Below are 22,437 nucleotides of genomic sequence, written 5' to 3' on the forward strand. Positions count from 1 at the left end.
TGCCCTGAATGAGTGACTGAAGTAACTTATTCACCGCAGAGATGCATTTCGCGTTAACGTACCGTAATCTATGATGTAACCATGAGCTCGCGATTCGTTCAAAAGAATATAAATTGATAGAGTACATACACAGCGCTCACGCTGACATGGGCTCACGAATGCAATGTGGCCGTTCGTGTATTACCTCATTTCCGTAGTGCCATAGATGTGTCTAGCTGGCGTGTTGATAACTCTTCACGCATGCACAAGATAAAAAATACATTTTTATTACACTAACGCCACATGGGCAGATAGGAGTGTTTTTAAATGTATAGTAAACAAAACGGCCGGCTTTGAGCGGTATCTCCAAGCCAGCTTTCAAAACATGTACTGTTCGGTGAACTCACGCGCATGCAGTCACCCAGATTACAGTATACTAGAGCCGACGAAACTAAACTATATACTACAGCTATATAACACGCAAAAATATGAGTAGCATAAAACATGTGCAGACTGCTGGAGCGAGCAACCGGATAGACAACGCGGTGCTTCTGCTCAAGGCGGAGAACGCGAACCCCGTGTTCTTCTGCTTCGCCTTCGTGCCCGCCATCAAGGACGTTGCCAAGACGGAAGAAGACGCGGTGAGTCCCAGTTCGCCATACCAACGCCAGACATATACTATGAATCAGGCAGGAGCAAGGTATCAAGAGGTTATCATCAATCGGCATACGACAATAAAAAGTCGCGCAGCAAATCGTGAGCTTAAGTAGCTTTTTTTGTCTATGGATATATAATTTAAGTATAGCGTGAGCAGGCTGAAATAAACCTGAAGCATAGAGCTACTTTCATTGTGTAAAATATTTACAACAAGGGTATAACGAGAGTATCACATCAGTAATTGACGTACGACCATCAAACGTCGCGCAGCGAACAGGGAAGCAATAGTTTGGTTCGTGATAAAAATCATAATCTCTATCGAAGAACACATCAAATTAATAAGGCTTTCTTTGCCAACTGAACCGGGTACCAGTGTCCATTCGTCTGTGAGGTAACACTAATCACTATAATAAAATAGGCGTATGCAGCAAAATTTTGCAATTAAACAGACATGATCCCGTAAGCTTTCGCTTACTTCGAACCCATTCATATCCCACCAGCCATCTTACGACAATGCCCCACCGATATATGTAGCCTAAAGCATGCCGCCACACAGCAACGCATAGCCACACGCTCTGGGATTGTGCCGGCGAAATGTCGTGAAACCACCGCGGTTTGCGATCTGCCTTTAATGGCCGTGAATGCAAGACCAGAGGCAACCTCAAGCGCATTCGTTCCTGCCACCACCCCGGCGGTGGGAAACTAGGGGGACCTTATACATCAGCGCCGCTGCCATTGGTGAGGTGGCCTTCTGAAGCCCGGAACTGAGCGACCAGCTCTGGGCCGTCCGGCAGGCCGAGGATGCCGCCCGAGTAGCGATACTCCAAACCGCCACCTGAAGCCACCGATACCAAGCTGCCATCCCACAGTGTGCGATGAAGCACTTTATCTGGTGGTAGAGGGTTTTCAGATGCTGGAGGCGCGATCTTAGAAAACGATTGATTATCCCGGTGCCTTAAACATCTACGCTTGCAGTGGGGAATACAACCACATATACGATAGCACCTACGTGCATTCGTTCTGCCTCGAAAGCTACAAATGCAACACAAGAGCACTTTATTAAAGAAAATATATCGGGACGGTGTAATAAAAACCCTTCCTAGAAAAAAACATATATTGCGCACTAGGAGCAATCTGCCCCACGGGCCAATTTTGACTTGGTGAAGATTTATTGCTAAACACGCGACACAACCAATGCGTTTCGCTGTTGATGGGATGCAGCTTCGGTTGGAAAGTTCGAGATGCAGATGAATGCTAAGAAGATAACAGACCAAGCGTCAATTTTGATGCATGCCTCAACCGTGCCGTCAAGAAACGAATCACCTGTGCGTGCAACACTGGCTGTTTCAACTATCGTAGAAAGTCTACTGCAAGTAAAATGGGTAGGTTCCCACTGCCCCCTAATGTTCCCTTTCGCGAACCAGCGAAGAATCCACTGCACGTGCATAAGGCAACAGGGGAACGTATCGTTGAGCGCTCTGTAATGGGTGGGGCTTCAAACAACCACTCACCGCGCACTTCACGTATTTTTACGCCTGGCGCTATTCTGTGCTTCTACCACGAAATTTCATGTACGTTAAAAAGATTCCATTTTCTTCATCTGGGAAAAAGGTGTAAACGAAGACGTCGTTTTTTTTTTTGTTCATCATCATCATCTGCTTAACTACGCCCACTGCAGGGCAAAGGCCTCTCCCATGATCCGCCAATCAATCCAGCCTTGCGCTTTCTGCTGCCACGTTATACCTGTGAACTTAATCTCCTTGGCCCAATCTTAATCTCCTTGGCCGAACTAACTTTCTAACTCCCCTTCGTGCGTTTTTCTTCTCTGGGAATCCATTCAGTTACTCTCAATGATCATTGGTTATCTTGCCTTCGTGTTACATGCCCTGCTCATGGCCATTTCTGTTTGATTTCGATTACGATGTCCTTAACATACATTTGTTCCCTGATACACTCTGCTTTCTTCATGTCCCTTAGAGTTGCACCTATCATTTTCCTTTCTATTGCTCGCTACGTTGTCCTCAACTTAAGTTGAACCTTCCTACTAATTCTCCAAGTTTCTGCGTAGGTATGCACCGGCAAGATGCAGGTGTTATATCCCCTTGAGGCATATGAGCCGACAGACGGAAACACCTCACAAAGTATCTTGCGGGTTAGTGTTAGATTACCAATCATGCTGAATGTGATCCACCCTACCCTTATTTTTCCCGTTATTTCAGTCACGTGATAGCGGCTCCACGGCTATTACCTGTCCTAAGTAGACATATTGCTTTACAACATCCAGCGTCTCTCCACCTATAGCAAAGTGCCTTTTTCTGCCGAGACTGCTGCCCATTACATTAGTTTTATGCGTATTAGTTTTCAGATCTCCTCCTCTGCTTTACCTGTTTCGTTCAGTAATCATGAGGCTTACACCCTTCTTTATTGGGATTCTGTCGCTTTCTTTCTCGAGAACTGTAGTGGCTGTATATCCTCTGCCCGTTTATGTATAGTTCGTTAATGCTCCGATCCTGGAGTGTCTGAATCACTACTGATGTCTCGACTTATTCAAACGCCTTCTCGTAAATTATAAAGGCTATGTATAGTGGTTTGTTTTATTCCGCGCATTTCTCAATCACTTCATTGATAGTATGATTATCGTATATTGTAGAGTGGTCTTTACCAAATCCCGCTTAGTGCTTTGGTTGATTAAACGGTAATGTAACCTTATTTTATCAGCTATTATTTTTAAAGTAGTTTGTAGAGAACGGACAGTAAGCTGATCGGCTTGTAGTTTTTCAAGTCTATGGCGTCTCCTTTTTTATGAATTAGGATGAAGTTGGAGTTCTTTCAAGATTTTGGTACCCTTCCCGTCAAGAGATACTGCTTATATAAGATGGCCAGTTTGTATAACACAATACATCCGCGATCTTTAAGCAGGTCCATGATTACCTTATCATCACCAGCAGCTTCGCCTCTTTGCATTCCTTCTAGGGCTTTCTTTACTTACCCTGTCGTTACTGGTAGGATCGCGAATTCCTCTGAGCTATTGTTGCTTCTTACGATATCATCCTGGTAGTTTCAGCTCCTGTACAGCTCTCTGTAGAGCTTCTCTGCCATCTCAACGATCCTATCTATAATGTTTATTGTACTGCTTTCCTTGTCTCTTCATGCATACATCCGATTTTTGCCTTTGCACAAGTTTGCCTTCGCATATTTTGGACTTCTGCGGTTTTTCACAGCGTGCTCTATTCTCTCCATGTTATACATTCTACTGTCGGCTACTTTACGCCTATTGATTAACTTCGAAAGCTCCACTTGCTTTATTTGTCGATTGTCTTTGAGACTTTCACGTTTTGTCGTCTCTTAATGAAATTACTTGTCTCCTGAGACTGTATGGCAGTGTCCTGCCTAGTTACAGTACCTCCGACTTCCATTGCACACCCTTTGATTATACTAGTAAGATTATCATTTATTGTGTCAACGCTAACGTTGGTTATCTCATTCAGAGCAGCCAATCTATTCTGAAGTGACACTCTGCATTAATGTACTTTTTCTTCTACAACTAGCTCAATAATTATCCTAATTATTTGCATTTGCTTTTTAAAATTTAGGTGAATGCGAGCTCTTACCACTTTATGGACAGAGCGTAAGATCTTTGCAACTACTCCTACATCCTGTACAATACCTGGGTGTGCACACAGAATGAAATCTATTTCATTTTTAGTATCGCCAATCGCCACGTCCACTGGCGGTGAGACCGTTTTTTTTTTTTTTGTAGAACGCATTCAAGAACCGTAAATTATTGCGTTCCGCGAACTCCACTAATAACTGCGCTCTGCATTTCTTGAGCTGATGCGATACTCCCCAACTACATGGTCTTTGGCTTGTCTCTTGTCTACATTGGCAATAAAGCTGCCAATCAGTACAGTATTCTGTGTTTTTACGTCTTGGATCATTGATTGCTGGCTCTATGTATTCGTAGAAGCTTTAATCCAAATGTCCCCGATATAGACGCGTAGGCCTCTACCACCTTCATTTTTTACCTTTGTTAAACTTAACTACAATAATTGCACCCTCTCATTGATGCTATATTATTCTTCTATGATGTAAGCAGTATTTTTGTGCATAATAAACCCTGTCCAATATTCTACGTTAGCATAGAATGTTTCCGTTCTACAGCACTGCATGAACCGCACGTGTCCTCTACATTCCCTGAGCCATATTACATCTTAATTATTACCCTCTAATTTCTCGAATAGCACAGTTAGACGTGTGTCACTAGATAGCGTTCTAGCTTCGGGCGTAGCCAAGTTCTGGTACGCTCATACGGGAGGTAGTGGCGAAGTACTGCACCAATGTGGTCAATACTGCTCTGGTGAGGGAGTACATTACCGGCAAGTGGTCGCCAGTGAGGCCGCACCCCATACTTTTTGAAGACGATATTCTTTCTTGGAGACCTTTAACGCAAACATTTTGGTGTGTGTGTGTGTGTGTGTGTGTGTGTGTGTGTGTGTGTGTGTGTGTGTGTGTGTGTGTGTGTGTGTGTGTGTGTGTGTGTGTGTGTGTGTGTGTGTGTGTGTGTGTGTGTGTGTGTGTGTGTGTGTGTGTGTGTGTGTGTGTGTGTGTGTGTGTGTGTGTGTGTGTGTGTGTGTGTGTGTGTGTGTGTGTGTGTGTGTGTGTGTGTGTGTGTGTGTGTGTGTGTGTGTGTGTGTGTGTGTGTGTGTGTGTGTGTGTGTGTGTGTGTGTGTGTGTGTGTGTGTGTGTGTGTGTGTGTGTGTGTGTGTGTGTGTGTGTTCCAGTAAGTCAACTTCATTGAGGCTATCACACACGTTTAGGGTCATTTACCGTCAAAGAAAGACGGCTGTGGTTAAAACGGCAGAGGTCGTCATAAAAACTAAGCTCAAAATGCTCATTCACCTAGAACTGCCCATACTGCGAACTTAAACACAATGCGGACAGCTCAAATATAGGCAGGACATCGATCCTCAGCCAACTCGCAATGATCAACGCAGCTCCATGGGTCATTCTATATTGGCGATCTTGAGCGTATCTACGTAAGCAATCCACAAATGTGACGCTATAATCTCGACAGGAACCATAATAGATGTTTATAATAGTACATCAAAAAAGTCACCGTGAGGAACACCGTGGTGGACCAGCGCGGTGCGCCGCCATGAGAGACTACGTGCCGAAAGTAGTGCAAAAATCATAGAGGAAGAAAAAAAACTTGGGAAAAGCCCTGACGTCACTCGTTGTGAAGCCGTGGTGAAGCCCGAAGTCGGCTATATTGAGTGGGCAAATTCTCCTTTCTTGTTTACATCCGAATGTAAAGCAGAAGGCGCGACTCTATCTCCGGCTCGGAATGCACGTGGTCTGAGCAGCGCGCGTGTCGTGACGATCTGAAACTAATGGAACGGGGCTCAACTTTCTGGGCCAGCGCGACACCTTCGGCGAAATCATTTCGTCCGATTATTAACAGCGAGTAACAGCTCGCCGACAACGAAGGAAGTAAAAGAGAACGCGCACTAGATGCACAGACAACGGCGAGTGTTTTCACGTTAATAATTCACGCACTGTACAGACATCAAGATCGGTCGTGTGCCTTCTTCTACGGTTGCATTCCGACACAAGGCCGACGCAGCGCCCGGCCACAGTGTCCATGTTCCACGTGAAACTCGCTGGCGTCCACATTCTGCGACAATGGTGACATTGAGCACGGTGCAAGTGACACTTGAACGCAGTTGCTCTAACGTTGAGATTGCAATGCTGAGGGCGAGTATAACAAGCGGAACAGAAAAGGTGTTTTATTACGCACATGCAATTTGTTACTGTACACGTACCGAACACTAAACTACGTATGTGCACATGGTCCTCATTGCGTCTTGCTGGGCACAACAGTTTTGCCCAACGCAATTTCGCTGAACACTTAAAATGCTTCATCCGCGTCATCTGCTGCACGACACATGGATATGCGCTCGTTCTGCGCACTGTTCAGGCCCCGTGGTGGACGAAAGGTTTTGTAAACGTTGTTAAGAGTACACTAACTGCCAGGAGAACACAGCGTAACCCATAACGCAGCGCAGAGCATGATATTGTCTGCCACGGCTCAGCACGAGACCAGCGGGGAGACACGTGCCGCCGCCAGCCACAGCCGCTCAGTGCTAGGCCAGCTACACTGCGCAACACGTAACCATAGCAACGCCGCCGCTGTACCCAGTGAATATGGCTGCCATGATGTAATTTCCTCCACACATTTAACGTAGCACACCGGCTAGGCGTGCCCCCACCTGTCTTTCCTTCTTCCGGGGCAAAATCTTCAGAAGCGCCGCAATAGGAAGCCAAAGCAAAGCATGGTGGCCCTGCGGCTCCAGACTGGCAGCGCCATCTTTGGTATAAAAGGGAAAATTGGTGATGTAGATGGCGCGTTTTCCCTTCGCTCCAATGCGCTGCCACTCGCTTACGTGCTCGTGCAGAGAGCACGCGCTGCGTTTCAGTCACCTCACAATGTACCGCCTGCAGTGCGGCTTCACAAAGATCGCTGATCTGGACAAGCACTTCCGAGAAGCGAATCGAACCAAAGTAGTAAAGTTCGTTAGTCAAGTTTATAATGTGGAGCTGACGACAGAAGACGAGGACGCCCGAGTCACTGCGAAGTGCATTTCTCGGGTCCTCCGTGATAATACCGTGTACGACGTATGCCTCGAGGTAAGTCTCATTCTGCCGACATGAAGCCGCGTACTCTGTCGATGTGCTGCGTTGACGTTTATGGAAAGCATATAATTGTTGTTTTGAAGTGGTATCTAGCAGTAGCATCCGTGTACTCTCATGTGCAAACGTTTGCAGCGTTCACAAAAAATAAAAAAAAAATAAAGTTATAGGGTCACAACATTAAAATATCCGAGAAGATTTAGAGTCGTGTCCTCTGTGCCGTGGGAGCATGACCCGCTGACGTCGTTGCAAAGCAGCAAGCTAAGTTTAACGACAGCGAGTCAAGTTGAAGTGCTCGCCTTTTTTTTTTGGCTCTCGTGTCATGCTTGCTATATCTTTCGCGAACGCGGCTCTGTTTGCCGGCTGTGACTTGCTGGGAAACTGATACAGCTTTACACGTGGAGAGCGTCCCTTGGTGTTCCTTGCCTTGTTGTGGCAGCTCACAACACAAACTTCGGACCGCGGCGACGCATCCGTGGGGCCGCTTCTTCTATCGTGGAAATGCAACTTCGCACAGCAAGCGTCTCGTTTTAGCGCGCCAAGCTGACGGCACGTCGCCCAAGTTCCCCGCACCGACTGCAGAACGCGTTCCGCGCGTGTCGCACGCGCTCCCGTTTCGGCATAACACGCACACTCGCCTGCGACCTCCCCTGCGTCTCTCCTCAAGTGTTCCTGCGCTCGCCGCCAGGGCCAGGCGCGGCGTTGTCGTCGCTTTGCAAACTTGAGCTTCGGTGGCCTATAGTTTTCGCGACCGCCATTCGGCCCACCCTTATCTGTTGGCGTAGCTTCGCAAATGCGTTTATTATAGTGAAGTTGGCTGAAGCTGCGAACTGCCGCAAATGATTGCGGAGGCCACGCCTCTGGCATTAGCTTTTTTAGTCACGAAGTGTCCAAAATATAAACGAGTCGTCGGGAACAAATAACGTGCACTCACTCCAACGCGTCATTTCATGACTGTACGTTTATTGCTAAGAAACGTTCAGTACACTTAGTGACAAACGTGATTAGTACTAAACAGATGACTAGTAATAAATAATCTAGCGCCATTTAGCTGTGTCCCGTGTTTTGATGCAAACTGAGGAAATATATGCACCAAATTTGGGCAATTATTAAAAAAATCATGAGCGCTTAGCATATCGAGGAAACGAGTGCAAGCGAAGCTGAGCGCGCAGCTTGCCTGACGTACTGCTTTTCTCTATTTTTGTTTGCTCATTCTCATTGCGCAGTGCTACTTCCTAACGTAACCAATCAGTTTTATGATCGGAAGTGGTCGTACCTATAACTTAGTTTTCGGGCTGAATCGGCATGACGTCTTTCATACTCTTTTCAGCGTACGTCAGAAAACAGCTTAATGAAAGTACCATCACGCGATCTGAAAACATAGTTTAGGAAGTCAATTTTATCGAAGTCAAAATTTTCGTGACTCTGCAGTTCCTTATAACGGCCTTTCTGTTTTCCAACTGATTGGTTTTTGGTCCACCAACACCAAACAACATAATGCAGTGCAAATGTATTTCTTCTCGTTTTTTTTTCCGCGTCGTCTGTACAACACATTCATGTGCTTCAGTTCAGTTTACAATAGTAGAGTGTGAGTGCGTGGCCTGGTGGTCACTGTATTCGCTATAATACCGGGTGTACGTACCCGACTTCAGACCTCACGAGAGAGAAAAAAATAATGTGTGTTGCTTAATATTTAGGTATTTTGTACACGCCAGCCGTCTATAAGGACCTTTTTTTTTTTTACCATCACCATCATCAGCTTCTAAGGCTAGTCAATACAAGCTTTGCTTACAAACGTTTAACGATTTAGGACAATATGTAATGTACTATGGGAGAACATTATAAGCTGTGCTGCTATTAATAGAGATGCATCGACCACGAAGTTGGTTCCGAACTGTGCGTTTAGAATAAATGCTGAATTCAGTGTACAGGGTTCTAGAGCCCCAAGCCACCCAGATAGGAAAGCTCACAGAGCTCTGACGTGTTTGTAACAAGTGGCCGACCGACGAGGTACTCTACTATGGTGTGCCTCTCTTTTGTTTTCTTCCGAAGGCTCACTTGCCAGCAACGTGCTTAGAACAAATGTCTGACGATTTAGAATACGATGTGCTCCACTATGCGAGAGCAACAAGCTGTCCCAGTTTCAGACAGCCACAATGGTCTGTGGGTCAACAACAAGTGGTTAACGATTTCGAGTATACCATACAGTAATATAAAAGGTCAAGAGAGGACACTTCCATAAGCAAGCCCCTGCGGCTTATTGCGGTTCGTAGCGCACCAAACGGGTGTGGTGAAATTTTTCAACTTCAGAGATGGAAGACCACAGAAAAGACTGTCTCGAAGGTTATTCGGTAGTGACTCAGATTATTATACAACCTCTGAGACCACTTCTATCTGCGTGCTGATTGATGAGGCCATACTTGAATTTTTTAACATGTTTGGATGCATCGATGAGCTTCATGTCAATGAGTGTCTATGCACGCATTTTAATTAAAACATGATAATCATTAGAGGAGCGAAAACTTTTATTTTCAAGTGAAATTCTGGGTAAGCTCATGCCCACTTCTTTAATGTTTGATAAACGCAGGCACAAAGAGAGGTTCATTGCACTGCGAGACGCCAAAATACAGCTGTCATATCATGATTATAAAATACACAAAAGAAATAAACATAAAGGCAGCAATATAACAAGAACCGCAGCTGAATAAAACTGCAACAAACGCGCACCGTGCCTTGTCGCGTTGTGCACACATACAGTGCACAACGCGACACGGCGGTACTTGCCCCAGCGATTGGCTCCGACGTGAACCGAAAAAAGTAAAGAAAAATGTTGGCTACGTTTTGCTCCCACCTTCGCACTAATTTTCTCCTGCCCACTTTATTTACATCACTACTTCGCGAAAAACAGCCACAAGCAGTTGCCGCAGCAAAAACAAATCAATTTTAGGTGTCATGCAAGTCGTTAACGAGGCAGGAGTATTTACTCAAAGTTAGGTCCCAGTTTTAGCCAGCAAACTTTTTTCTAGATTCACCACTTTTCTATTAATGCGCTCGTTAGCGCTTCAAGCAATTTTCGAACGGCACAGACAAGGATACTGAGCATAGCTGCATTTTTCACAAAATCTCACTTATGCAGTGAATTCTATCACACAGTGGCCCAAAGAAAACCTAACAACGTGATGGCGACTCAATTTCTTGACCCAAGAAAGAATTTTCTCGCAAACGTGCTGCGAAGCATTCTAAGCAGTTTTCTTTCGTGTGAAGCAATCAAAAAAACAGTACGCAAAGAGGACAAAAAAAAAGATCTCTGAGCCGAATAGCACATTGCCACAAACGTTAGGTTGATGCTTCAATGACAGATGCAATACGCATTTAACATAATATTGATGGCATTCGTACCTACCAGCAGCCAAAGCCAAGTTGAGAGGCAGCCGAAACAAGCGAAGACCATGACGCACGCCAGGCACGTTATCGCACATCTTTTATGGCGTCTCCCTGCGGCTGGCCGTACTTCATCATTACCGCAAATGCTCATGAACATGGAGCGTGACAATGTTGCCGTCGCCTGGACGCCTTGTGCACTTCTTTCGCATACGATCCATGCCTGATCCCAGCCCGACGATATCGCACCGTACACTCGCAGACGATAAAAGGGAGCTTTAGAATAGTGCACCGCGAGCCTTTGCGGTGCGGTTGCTGCCACTGCGCATGCGTCGTAACGCGAGTCGTCGTTCGCGTTCGCGGACCGCATGCAGAAAATCCAAAATTGCGTGCGGTGATGGCGGCCCGCATGTGGCCCGCAAGCGCTGGTTTCTAGGCTACGGTGTCGCTGCGATCGTGCGTTGCGGTTCGTAGCAGGGCAAACGCTATCCTAAAACTCTTATGGCACCCGCTTCGCCCGCAACGCCAGCAGCGCTTGCAAACGGTATTCTAAAACTCCCTAAAGACGGATTCAGGCTACTATCACATACGCAAAAGCACGTAGAAGTATAATGAACTAAAAAAAGGTAGTGTAGTAAATAACTAGTAAGCGTGTTTCTTTGACGCAGTTGGTGGTGTGTTGCCATCTTAAGGCTGGGGTGAAGCCGCGTAGCTCAGCCGCTTTTCGGCCCAAGTGACTACTCTTGTCACCTTTTATGTTACTCCATGCGAGTACTCCGAACTGGACTATTGGACAGCAGTGAACCCTCCTGATGAAGGGTCCATGTCCAAGAAAGTGTTGAGAAAAAGTTAATAATGATATAGAGTACTCGGTACTCTACTATTCGAGAGCAAAAATCCGTGCCGTGAATTACGGCAGAACGTTCAAAAGAAACGCGTGTGTGTGTGTATGTGCGTGTGTGAAGAGAGAGTGATGAACAATATGGAGTACTCTGTACTCTACTATGGGCCGCACGAAAATTTGCCGTGGAAACATCTATTGTTTACAATGCCATTTCAATTTTCATAGCTTATGAATTGTGCTTACAAAGTCGACTCACCGGAACACGTGGGCTGGCTGCAGACAACATTTAAAACGCAATTCCGCAGTGCTGCAACTTCTGCAACTTTGATCTTTCCAAAGCGGTAAATTACTTCGCAATTTGCACCTGTCTTTTATTTGAAATGTTTCGGGAATGGCAACTTTTGTTTGTACTTTGTTATTTTTTATGGAAGAGAACACGGAACCATGTGGCCGGTTCTCTGCGGCGTCCGCCAACAGCGCGATTAACTATCAATGAAAAAAAAATGGCAGCATATCCACGGGGTGAATGATGGAGAGTGGGGTGAAGCATCCGTCCGTCCGTTCGTTCTTGTTTCCGTCCATCCGTGCGTCCGTCTGTGTGACCGGCCATGCGTCCATCTGCCAGTCCGTGCGTGCGTCTGTTCGTGCGTTCACTCCAGCACTCGTCCTCGCAACCGCCCCCGCGTCTGTCTATGCGTCCATCCGTCTGTACAGCCATCCGTGCGTCCGTCCATGCATCTGTCTGTGTGTCCGTTCGTCCATCTAGTCAACACTCCAAGTACCACCATATCGCATCTTTTCATCTTATATTCCGCATATAGAAGCACCGCCATCCAGCGGACTTTGCAAGGACTGAAAAAGAGGAGGCACACGCACACTTCCTTATGGCTTGCACTTCGGGTCTACTTCCCACCTTTAGCCACCTCAAGTTCATGATATATACTAGTTCATTGTATTCATGGCACTGCGACCAGACGCTCGTTAAACCTTTCCAAAACCAAGGAGGTTACGCTCAGCGAGTATAACGTAGCGCAACCCTTTCTTGTCAGATAGTGCTCAATGTACATGCCCAATGGCTGCTAATGTGGAATGAGACCTAGGAGAATTCGGTTTTTAAACGCACACGCTGTAATTTTTTTTATTGTTCAACAACGCACAGGAGAAATCTCCCACGGGCACCACCTAGCAGGTCAACACGTAAGACATGTTACGTACTACGTCGAGGGAACGAAAAAAAAAACAGGAAGCGAGCAGCGCGAACCAGCCGCGGACCCCCCCCCCCCCCCCCCACCGGCAGCAAAAAAAAAAGTACGCGTCTGTTTATTGATGATGATAGTACTGCTAGCGTCATCTCACCTCGCGGTATTGCAGTTTAGTACGCCGCCGCTACGTATTTGCATGTTATTTTGATACAACAGCCCAAAGGTACAGTTTCCGTTCTCTAAACTGGTAGGTGTTCTGTGGTGCCGCTGTAAGAAGCCTCGCCCCTTAAAGAAAGACATGTTCGCTTTCGTCATCTATCGGCAATCAATATAACCAGTCAGGACCGGTCTTGAACGAAACAAAAAAATGACCCGTCCTCTAACCAGGGGCCGGGCCCCCTACCGGGATGAACGTAACTGGATGATGAGGGGTTGATCAGTCACATGTACTTGGGGACGCGGCGCTTTCGGGTGCCAACTCCCCTGTCTATCTGACAACGGTAGGCGTACGCTCGCCTCCAGACTGCCGGGGTCGGTAGGAGCGCTGCTTGGTACGCTCCCGTAGAGATACTGTATATGGGAGCATATACTGTAGACACATTTAGTTGGGCGTACGTAACGAGCCTACGTACGCGGCACGATACGTGCCGTACGCTGCATGCGAAGTGCTCAATGACACTTTTATTTCACCGTATCGACCGTACCGAGATACGTCTGCTTCAGCTAGACGGATGTTCTTAGAAATAAAACAGCTTTTGAGTGCTTTTTAGCGCCTTCGTGCGGCAGCAGCGCAACATCGTCCCTCAAAGTAAAATATATTCTTTTTGGGCCAGCTTTGTTGGTCTCTGCGTTCGACGCCATCGCTTCTGTTTTGCTATCCGGTTCCCATATCAATCGAGATATGGCGAGAGCGTCACGCCGTGTACGCTTCGCCTCATCACGTTTACGCACACCGCGTTTTGTTTTTGTTTTTTCGGGCGTACGCGCGCATCTCTGGAATCAATGCGTTACGTACTGCACATGCGCACTTCTCTCCCGTGGCAGTGTTGCGTACGTGGGCTCGTTGATTGATTGATTTGTGAGGTTTAACGTCCCAAAACCACCATTTGATTGTGAGAGACGCCGTAGTGGAGGGCTCGGGAAATTTTCACCACCTAGGGTTCTTTAACGTGCACCCAAATCTGAGTACACGTGCCTACAACATTTCCGCCTCCATCGGAAATGCAGCCGCCGCAGCCCGGGATCGAGCCCGTGACCTGCGGGTCAGCAGCAGAGTACCTTAGCCACTAGACCACCGCGGCGGGGCGTACGTGGGCTCGTTACGTACGACCAGCTAAAAATAATGTACAACAACCTCAAAAGTGAACAGCACTTCGAGATAAGTAATAGTGCACTTGAAGTTGTTAAAGACTACGTCTGCTCACGGCAGGTAATAACCACGGAACCAAACCACGAGAATGAAGTAACTAGACGAATAAGAATGGGGTGGAACACATTCGGCAAGCGCTCTCAAATTATGACAGGTAGATTGCCACTATCCCCCAAGAGGAAGGTATATAACAGCTGTATCTTGCCGGTACTTAGCTACAGAGCAGAAACCTGGAGACTTACTAAGAGGGTTCAGCTTAAATTGAGGACGACGCAGCGAGCGATGGAAAGAAAAATGGTAGGTGTAACCTTAAAAGACAAGAAGAAAGCAGAGTGGATTAGGGGACAAACGGTGGTTAAGGATATTATCGTTGAAATAAAGGAGAGGAAATGGACATGGGCCGGGCATGTAGCGCGTAGACAGGATAACCGCTGGTCATTAAGGGTAACTAATTGGATTCCCATAGAAGGGAAGCGGGTTAGGGGGAGACAGAAGGTTAGGTGGGCAGATGAGATTAAGAAGTTTGCGGGTATAAATTGGCAGCAGCAAGCACATGACCGGGTTATCTGGCGGAACATGGGAGAGGCCTTTGTCCTGCTGTGGACGTAGTCAGGCTGCTGCTGCTGCTGCTGCTGCTGCTGATGATGATGATGATGATGATGATGATGATGATGATGATGATGATCTCTACGGTCCCATATAGAGCCTTCATGCACGCGCCGCCTCAAGACGGAGCTGACGCGCACATTGAGGGTCCCTACGCTACAGTGTACTAGACTACCTACGTTCCCGCTCTGATAACGCTACCGGCGACGCCTGCAACGCGTCTGCAGTGAAATCGAGCGTAGTGCGCGAATACAGTGTACACGTTAAAGCACACTCCCTCAAAGCCTGCTCGAAGTGCAATTCGCTTAAGCCAGATGCATTTCAGTAAAACTAGAGATGTCTAGGCGATGGGGATGTACTGAGGTTAAGGCGTGGGTGTAGTATTGATTTCTTAAAGCGTACCAACGTACGCCGTGAAAATTGTCTTTCGAGTTTTAGTCCCATTTACCTCGAATGGAACCGTCCGTCAGTCGAGAAAAAAAGAACTTAAGCTTTAGTATATGTGCGCTTGATGCTGTAACGCCATGAATAATCGAATCAAATTTACCGTTGTAACAGCGAGTGAGATGTTGCCGTGGAAAGAAAACTTGAAAAAAAAAAGGCTCGTATGTTAGGAAACATTTCGTTGCATGCATCCGTAAGATAAAAACCGCGATCACGAAATGGCATGACACATATTCGTATGATAACGTTGGCATAAAAAACACGAAACATTTTCTTCTGTCCCGAGCACCAAGAAAAAACTGAAATGTGTTGTTATGAGACACATCTCAGTACGTAGTGGCGTCCACATTTGTTGCGACAACAGCTGCCATTCTTAAGGAAAGCGAGTGTTACAAGGCCGCCGTCAGTGACCTGTCACTTCTCAGCCGTTAACACTTATCTATTATGGCAAGCCAGAGGTCATCAGCAGAGACTCCGAGCAGTGACCGACTCGCTTGCGCGGTTTTCAAGATGCGCCACGCATTCTCTATGATGTTGAGGACTGGAGACAGGGATGGCCAGCTGAGAGTGTTGATGCCGCGATTTTCGAAAAACCTTGATACCTTACGGGATCTCTCAACAGGAAGTTATCTTGCTGTAAGAGATAATCGCCTTCTGGGAGGGGAGCATTGAGCAAGTGGGGCACCATCACGTCGTCCAAGATCGAGCAGTAGTGCTCAGACGTGTATCTGTCTTCTATGCAGACTAGCGGACCAAGTTCTTCTCACGAGACCCCACGCGCACACTGCTGGACGGCCTTTTCAGCCACTCGCTGGAGGTATTCTGGTCTGCAACTGTATAGAAGCATCATTATACCACCCGTTCCCCACAAATCAACAGTCAATTTACTTTACTCGAATACACATCATTTACGCCAACAATGCGTAACTCCGTTGGGCTACGTAGCACGCATATTGATTAACGTCTAATTATGTCTACCTTAATTACTAATTAATGTTTTGATCACGTTCCTATGCAACCAAATTTAATGTTCTTTGTTTTATCTATTCTACAGGCACTACTGGGGCAGGCAGTGTACCTCTGCCTGTGGCAGCACTCAGCCTACGACCACCTTATCGTGGCTGTACCTTTAGATTTGCCGAAGAAACTTTAAATATGAACTAATACAGACGTCGATCACACCGTTAGTGATAAAATCAAACAAAGTGTCATATTAACGCAAGCGAGCGTAATCACAGAGTGCCCTGAATATCAAGTTCTTCATTCCGTATACACAATATTGCCACGCTCCTTCCTGAAGCTTTCTTATCACCCCTTTACGCTGTACACGGTTCTCAGCGCAAACTAAGCTTACAGTGTTCGAGATGCTTCAGGGCTGCCGTAGATAATTCGTTGAGAATAATCCCACATTGTGAGCATTTCAGATTATTCTGGAATCTACGTCGCTGCTAGCGATAACGCTAGAGTGTTCGATGGCGAGTGTATAAATGCCGACACGCTTCGCCACTTGTCAGTTCATCGACGACCGAAGCTCAGTTCGCCGATATCAGTGCCAGTGTCCTGCTGTAATCTCTATTTTCTTTTTCGTGGCCACAAGCGTCTGAATAAACAATTTGATTTTTGACCTACTGTTTGGTCCCTTCATCGTTGTCATGACCCTTCCTGATTCATGCACCGCACGCCACCTTCCAGCCGTGAACAAAGTCCATATTGTGAAGAAGACACAAACGCCAACCACGACCAGCGAGTCAGCCGTAGGCAACAAGGTATACGGCCGGAGTACGGACCTTTACCCAACAAGACTCGCACATCCACCATGACGACCACTGCTGCAACGATGACTGCCACTGCGCCCCTTCCTGCGGCTATTGTGATGCACCCACCCCGAGAGCCACCGAGCTTCCATTGACCACCTAAAAGAGAACCGAAAACCTGGCTCGAGACATACGACCGAGTCGTCCCATTAAACAGCTGGGACACCAAAGAAAAACTACGCCGCGTATACTTCTATCTAGAAGATGCCGAAAAGACATGGTTCGAGAACCGGAAGTATTTGCTGCGTAGCTGAGATGTCTTTTGGATGACGTTCCTCGGCACGTTCACGAGCGTCATCCACAATGCACGTGCTGCGACTATCCTTGAGACGCGTGTGCAACTCCCCAACGAGACCGTCCGAATCTTCGTCGAGGAGATGACCCGGTTGTTCCGCCACGCTGACTCCTCCATGACTCCTCCATGCTGACTCCTTCAGCAACGAGTACAAGCACGTGAACAAAGGCACTACAGTTGCCTACATCGAAAACATACTGGAATCCAACAACGCTTTCACCCCCACCGACACCACCGAATCTACTGCGACGACTGAAACCCTTCAACCAGCATTCGACGTTAATCTGAGCCTTCCGACGCATAAACAAGAGCAGCTCGAAAACCTGCTCCTGAAATAGAAGAACTGCTTTTTGTCGTCATCGAGAATTCGACAGACCCCGGTCGCGAAACATCGCATCGTAATGGAAGAAAATGCCAGGGCACTCTATAAGAGTCTGTACAGAGTTTCGACGCGACAACGCGAGGCCATAAAGAAACAAGTCGATGAAATGCTCCGCGACAACATTACCCAGCCTTCAAAGAGTCCATGGGCGCCACCGGTGATGTTCGTGAAGAAAAAGGATGGAACACTACGCTTCTGCCTTGAATATCGCTGACTCAACAAGATAACAAAGAATAACGTGTACCCTCTCCCTCGAATAGATGACGCCCTTGATCGACTCCACAGCACCAAATACTTTTCATCGATGGAGCTCAAGACAAGCTATCGGCAGATCGATGTAGACGAGAGAGACCGAGAAAATACTGCGTTTATAACACCCGACGACGTTTTCGAGCTTAAGGTCATGCCCTTCGGTCTTTGCTCGGCACCTGCGACTTTTCAACGCGTTATGGACACAGTGCTGGCAGGATTGAAGTGGCAGACTTCTCTCGTTTACTTTGATGACGTCGTCGTGTTTTCCTTAAGCTTCGACGAGCACCTCCGGCGCCTGAGAAATAGAATAGAGGACTGAGAAATAGAAGAGCAGGATCATCATCATCATCATCATCATCATCATCAGCCGGACTACGTCCACTGCAGGACAAAGGCCTCTCCCATGTTCCGCCAGTTAACGCGGTCCTATGCTTGCTGCTGCCAATTTATACCCACAAATTTCTTAATCTCATCTGCCCACCTAACCTTCTGTCTCCCCCTAAGCCACTTCCCTTCTCTGGGAATCCAGTTAGTTACCCTTAATGACCAGCGGTTATCCTGTCTACGTGCTACATGCCCGGCCCATGTCAATTTCCTCTTCTTTATTTCAACTATGATATCCTTAACCCCCCCGTTTGTCCCCTAATCCACTCTGCTCTCTTCTTTACTCTTAAGGTTACACCTACCAATTTTCTTTCCATTGCTCGCTGCGTCGTCCTCAATTTAGGCTGAACCCTCTTTGTAAGTCTCCAGGTTTCTGCTCCGTAGCGAAGTACCGGCAAGATGCTGCTGTTATATACCTTCTTCATGAGAGATAGTGGCAATATACCTAACATGATTTGAGAGTGCTTGCCAAATGTGCTCCACCCTGTTCTTATTCTTCTAGTTACTTCAATCTCGTGGTTCGGCTCTGCGGTTACCTGCCCTAAGTAGACATAGTCTTTTACAACTTCAAGTGCACTATTACCTCTCTCGAAGTGCTGCTCCTTTCCGAGGTTGTTGTACATTACTTTCGTTTTCTAAAGAACAATTTTAAGACCCACCTTTCTGCTCTCATTGTCTAACTCCTTAATCATGAGTTGCTATTCGTCCCCTGAGTTACTCAGCAATGCAATGTCATCGGCGAGGCGCAGGTTACTAAGGTATTCTCCATTAACTCTTATCCCTAACTGTAATCATTCTAGGCTTCTGAAAACTTCCTGTAAGCACGCGGTAAATAGCATTGGGGAGATTGTGTCCCCCTGCCTTACACCCTTCTTGATTGGTATTCTGTTGCTTTCTTTATGAAGCACTATGTTAAAGCATCAGGAGGGTGCTTTTTCAGAGCGGGGCAATGCCACGCTCCTTTCACAAGTTTTCTTATCTCCCTGTTACGCTGTACGCCATTCTCAGCGCAAACCGCGTCTACAGTGTTCGAGAAGCCTTAGGGCTGCTGTAGATCACTTTGTTGAGATTACGCCCACGTCATGAGCATTTCATCTTAATGTGGAATCGATGTCGACGCTAGCAATAACGCTGGAATGTTCCATGGTGAGTGTATAAATGCCGACACGCTTCGTCACTTGTCAGTTGATCGACGACCGATGCTCAGTTCGCCGACATCAGTGCCAGTGTCTTGTAATCTCAATTTCCTTTTTTGTGGCCACAAGTTCGGCTGAATAAACAGTTTCATTTTAAACCTACTGTCTACTCCCCTCGTCGTTGTCACGACCCCATGATAATATGAAACACTATACTATTATAAAATGCATAAAAATGGCAATTGTCTTGTTGGTACTTTAAGCTAATGAATTATTGATATTTTGAACAATAATTCTTACCAACCGACTGCGTTCTGGGCGTCACACTCTTTGCCTCTGGTCACACCAAGTCGTGAACGAGCTCTCCTCGTCAAAGGTGGTCTAATGTTCATGGTCGCTAGCAAATTGCAGCTGTTTTGCTTGGTTTGTTTTTCACATGAAAGGCTTCATTCAGGCAACCCTCTTTCTAGGGCCAGCTTCTGCGAGGCGAAGCACCACAGTCGCCTCGGATGCCTCGATACCCAGTCCCTGTAGAATTTAATGAACTGTTATCTGTAGTCTCACTGCCGCTGGAGTTACGGTTACACGGTCTTCGTCCGTAGTTGTTGCCCGTGGTATGCGCCTATGCCGAGTGTCCTTCACACGGCGTTCTTTCTTGGAGGCCTGCACTACCATCGTCACTAATTTTAGGGGCCTCTTCCTTATAGAGGCATTGTGTTGCTTACTGAAGACAACAATGCTGACCTCCAAAATTTTCCCTCGTTCCTCGAGTGGAACACCTGTTATCTTTACGCCTATCTGCCTCGTGTCCCAGTGAAACGAAGTTGAACTAAGCACGCCCATCAAGTCACCAGGCAACGGGTTGAGCATTCGAGATTTTCCTCGTGCATCATCTTCAAGCCCAAGCACTCGTGTAAACTAGCTCAGTAAATGCAATCTTTGTCCCGGTATTCTAAATGTTCCTCGACAAGAAATCAGTCCATCAACTCAAGTGATAAAAACGCGGCCGCTCACTTGATGCAGCGGTTTTCATCAAATGGGGGGCTGCGTGTATTTTCGTATACAAGTAGTGACAATTTAGCCGATTCGAATCACCACCGTCGTTTTCTTGATGCCCACTCATACCCTTTGACAGACATGCTCGAATTCTGAGATTTATACCAGGCAAGGTGGTCTCAGGATTTTCCTCGAGTGATTCTCCCGAAAGAGAAAGAGAGAGAGAAAACGTCTTTATTCCCAAAAGCATGAAGAAAGAGGGCGTGGGAGGAAATCCTAGTTCGGGGCTCCCAGGACGACTCCAGCGACGAGTCTGGCCCACTGTATCAAAGCCTGGAGGACCTCGGGAGGTCCATCGCGGAGAGCGTCATTCCACAGCTCTTCGTTACGTAAAGGGTTAAGAAAAGCAGGTAAGGGAGGAAAGATGCTCGCAGTGCACTCGGTCTAGACATGGAAGGTCGTGGGTGAGTGTCCAAAGCTGGGGCAACGGTCTGCATAGCACTGCGGGTAGAATTTGTGAAGTCATACTAGATTGGGAAATGTATTAGTTTGTAGCTGGCGTAACGCTACTGCCTCCTCTTGCAAGAAAGATGGCGGTATGCGCTCCGAGTGCGACGGACGTTCCTGTAGTGACGAAGAATGTCGTTGTAAGTGAGAAGAGAATCCCCCCACTCAAAAATGGTCACCTCGCCTTGTGGGGCCGGAGGAAAATTTCGCGGCCAACAGCGTGTGCGCGTTCATTGCCCGGCAGAGACCAGGAGTCCAGAGTATGTGGACGTGAAAAGTACTGTTTGACTCAGCGGAATTCGATTGCGAAATTAGTGGGCCGCTCATGAGATTAAACGTCCTGATAGGAAGGCCCGACATGCCTGTTGCGAGTCTGTCGATATGTAGACCTCACTGCGAACACGGATAGCGTATCGTATCGCTAGAGCGACTCCGAGAATTTCGGCGTGAGCGGCATGAACATTCTCATCTTTGTTCACGGTACCACTATAATGCTGCGAATCAATTTCTTGCAAACGTAATGATGGTTGGCTTATCGAAATAAATACTCTTCGAGGCGAAGCCATGGAGCTCGGATGATACAGAGTACCACTGAACGAAACTGTGTATAATTCAGTGATAAACAACAATCCCACCTCCATATGGGCGCAGCCCTCTCACCTATTATATCCCTAGTTTAGTTTAAGTCTACAGACATTGCATTTACGTGAAGCAAGGAGTGGCGCTCCCCGCTTGATTTGTTCGCGGCAGACTATGAGCTTCAGGCATCGCCTGTTGCTTGATTAGAGTGGAAGCGTAATCCAGCAGCGCTTGTCTACCTGCACTGACTGGTTATTTTCTTCGTCGATACATGACAGTGAAATTGCACATGTTTTCTTTCGCTTTCGGTTGATGGCGCTGTTGGCGGCCTCCGCCGAGTGCCAGCCACACGCTTCCGTGTTCTCTTTTCTATACACGACAGAGTACATTATAATTTGAGACGTGTACTTTGTCATCTAATCCCTCATACAGCGTAAGTTACGGGTGCCCTTCATTTGGGTGGTTTCAAATTGGTGACATTTTGAGCATTGGTGTTTTCGCAAAATAAGAACCAAAATAAGTTTTTAAAATCGCAGCATATCTACGGAGTGAATGATGCTGAGTGGGGCGAAGTGTCCGTCCGTCCATCTGTCTGTCTATCTGTCTCTATATGTATGTATGTATGTATGTATGTATGTATGTATGTATGTATGTATGTATGTATGTATGTATGTATGTATGTATGTATGTATGTATGTATGTATGTATGTATGTATGTATGTATGTATGTATGTATGTATGTATGTATGTATGTATGTATGTATGTATGTATGTATGTATGTATGTATGTTCATCTGTCTCTCTGTGCTTCCATCCGTCCGTGCGTTTGTTCCTGCAACCGTCCGTCCGTCGATGTATCAGTCCGTCCGTCCATTCATCCACCCGTCCATCCATCCGTCGAGGCGTCCGCCTGAGCGTCT

At 46.8% G+C, this 22,437-nt stretch overlaps 1 protein-coding gene across 4 annotated transcripts in view; it reads left to right on the forward strand.

The window, feature by feature from the left end:
- Positions 1 to 22,437, forward strand: part of LOC119184211 (signal peptide peptidase-like 2A) — a 70,591-nt gene that overhangs the window by 854 nt on the left and 47,300 nt on the right. For 3 of the 4 annotated variants that reach the window (XM_075888550.1, XM_075888553.1, XM_075888552.1), the window contains exon 1: positions 7,077 to 7,323. In XM_075888550.1, the coding sequence (XP_075744665.1) occupies positions 7,123 to 7,323 (201 nt within the window). In that variant the 5' untranslated portion in view covers positions 7,077 to 7,122. Of the gene's footprint in view, positions 1 to 491; positions 621 to 7,076; positions 7,324 to 22,437 lie in introns of those variants that run through there. The other variant, XM_075888551.1, reaches the window with a different exon arrangement.

This window comes from Rhipicephalus microplus, chromosome 3, assembly GCF_043290135.1.
Source record: "Rhipicephalus microplus isolate Deutch F79 chromosome 3, USDA_Rmic, whole genome shotgun sequence".
NCBI lineage: Eukaryota > Metazoa > Arthropoda > Arachnida > Ixodida > Ixodidae > Rhipicephalus > Rhipicephalus microplus.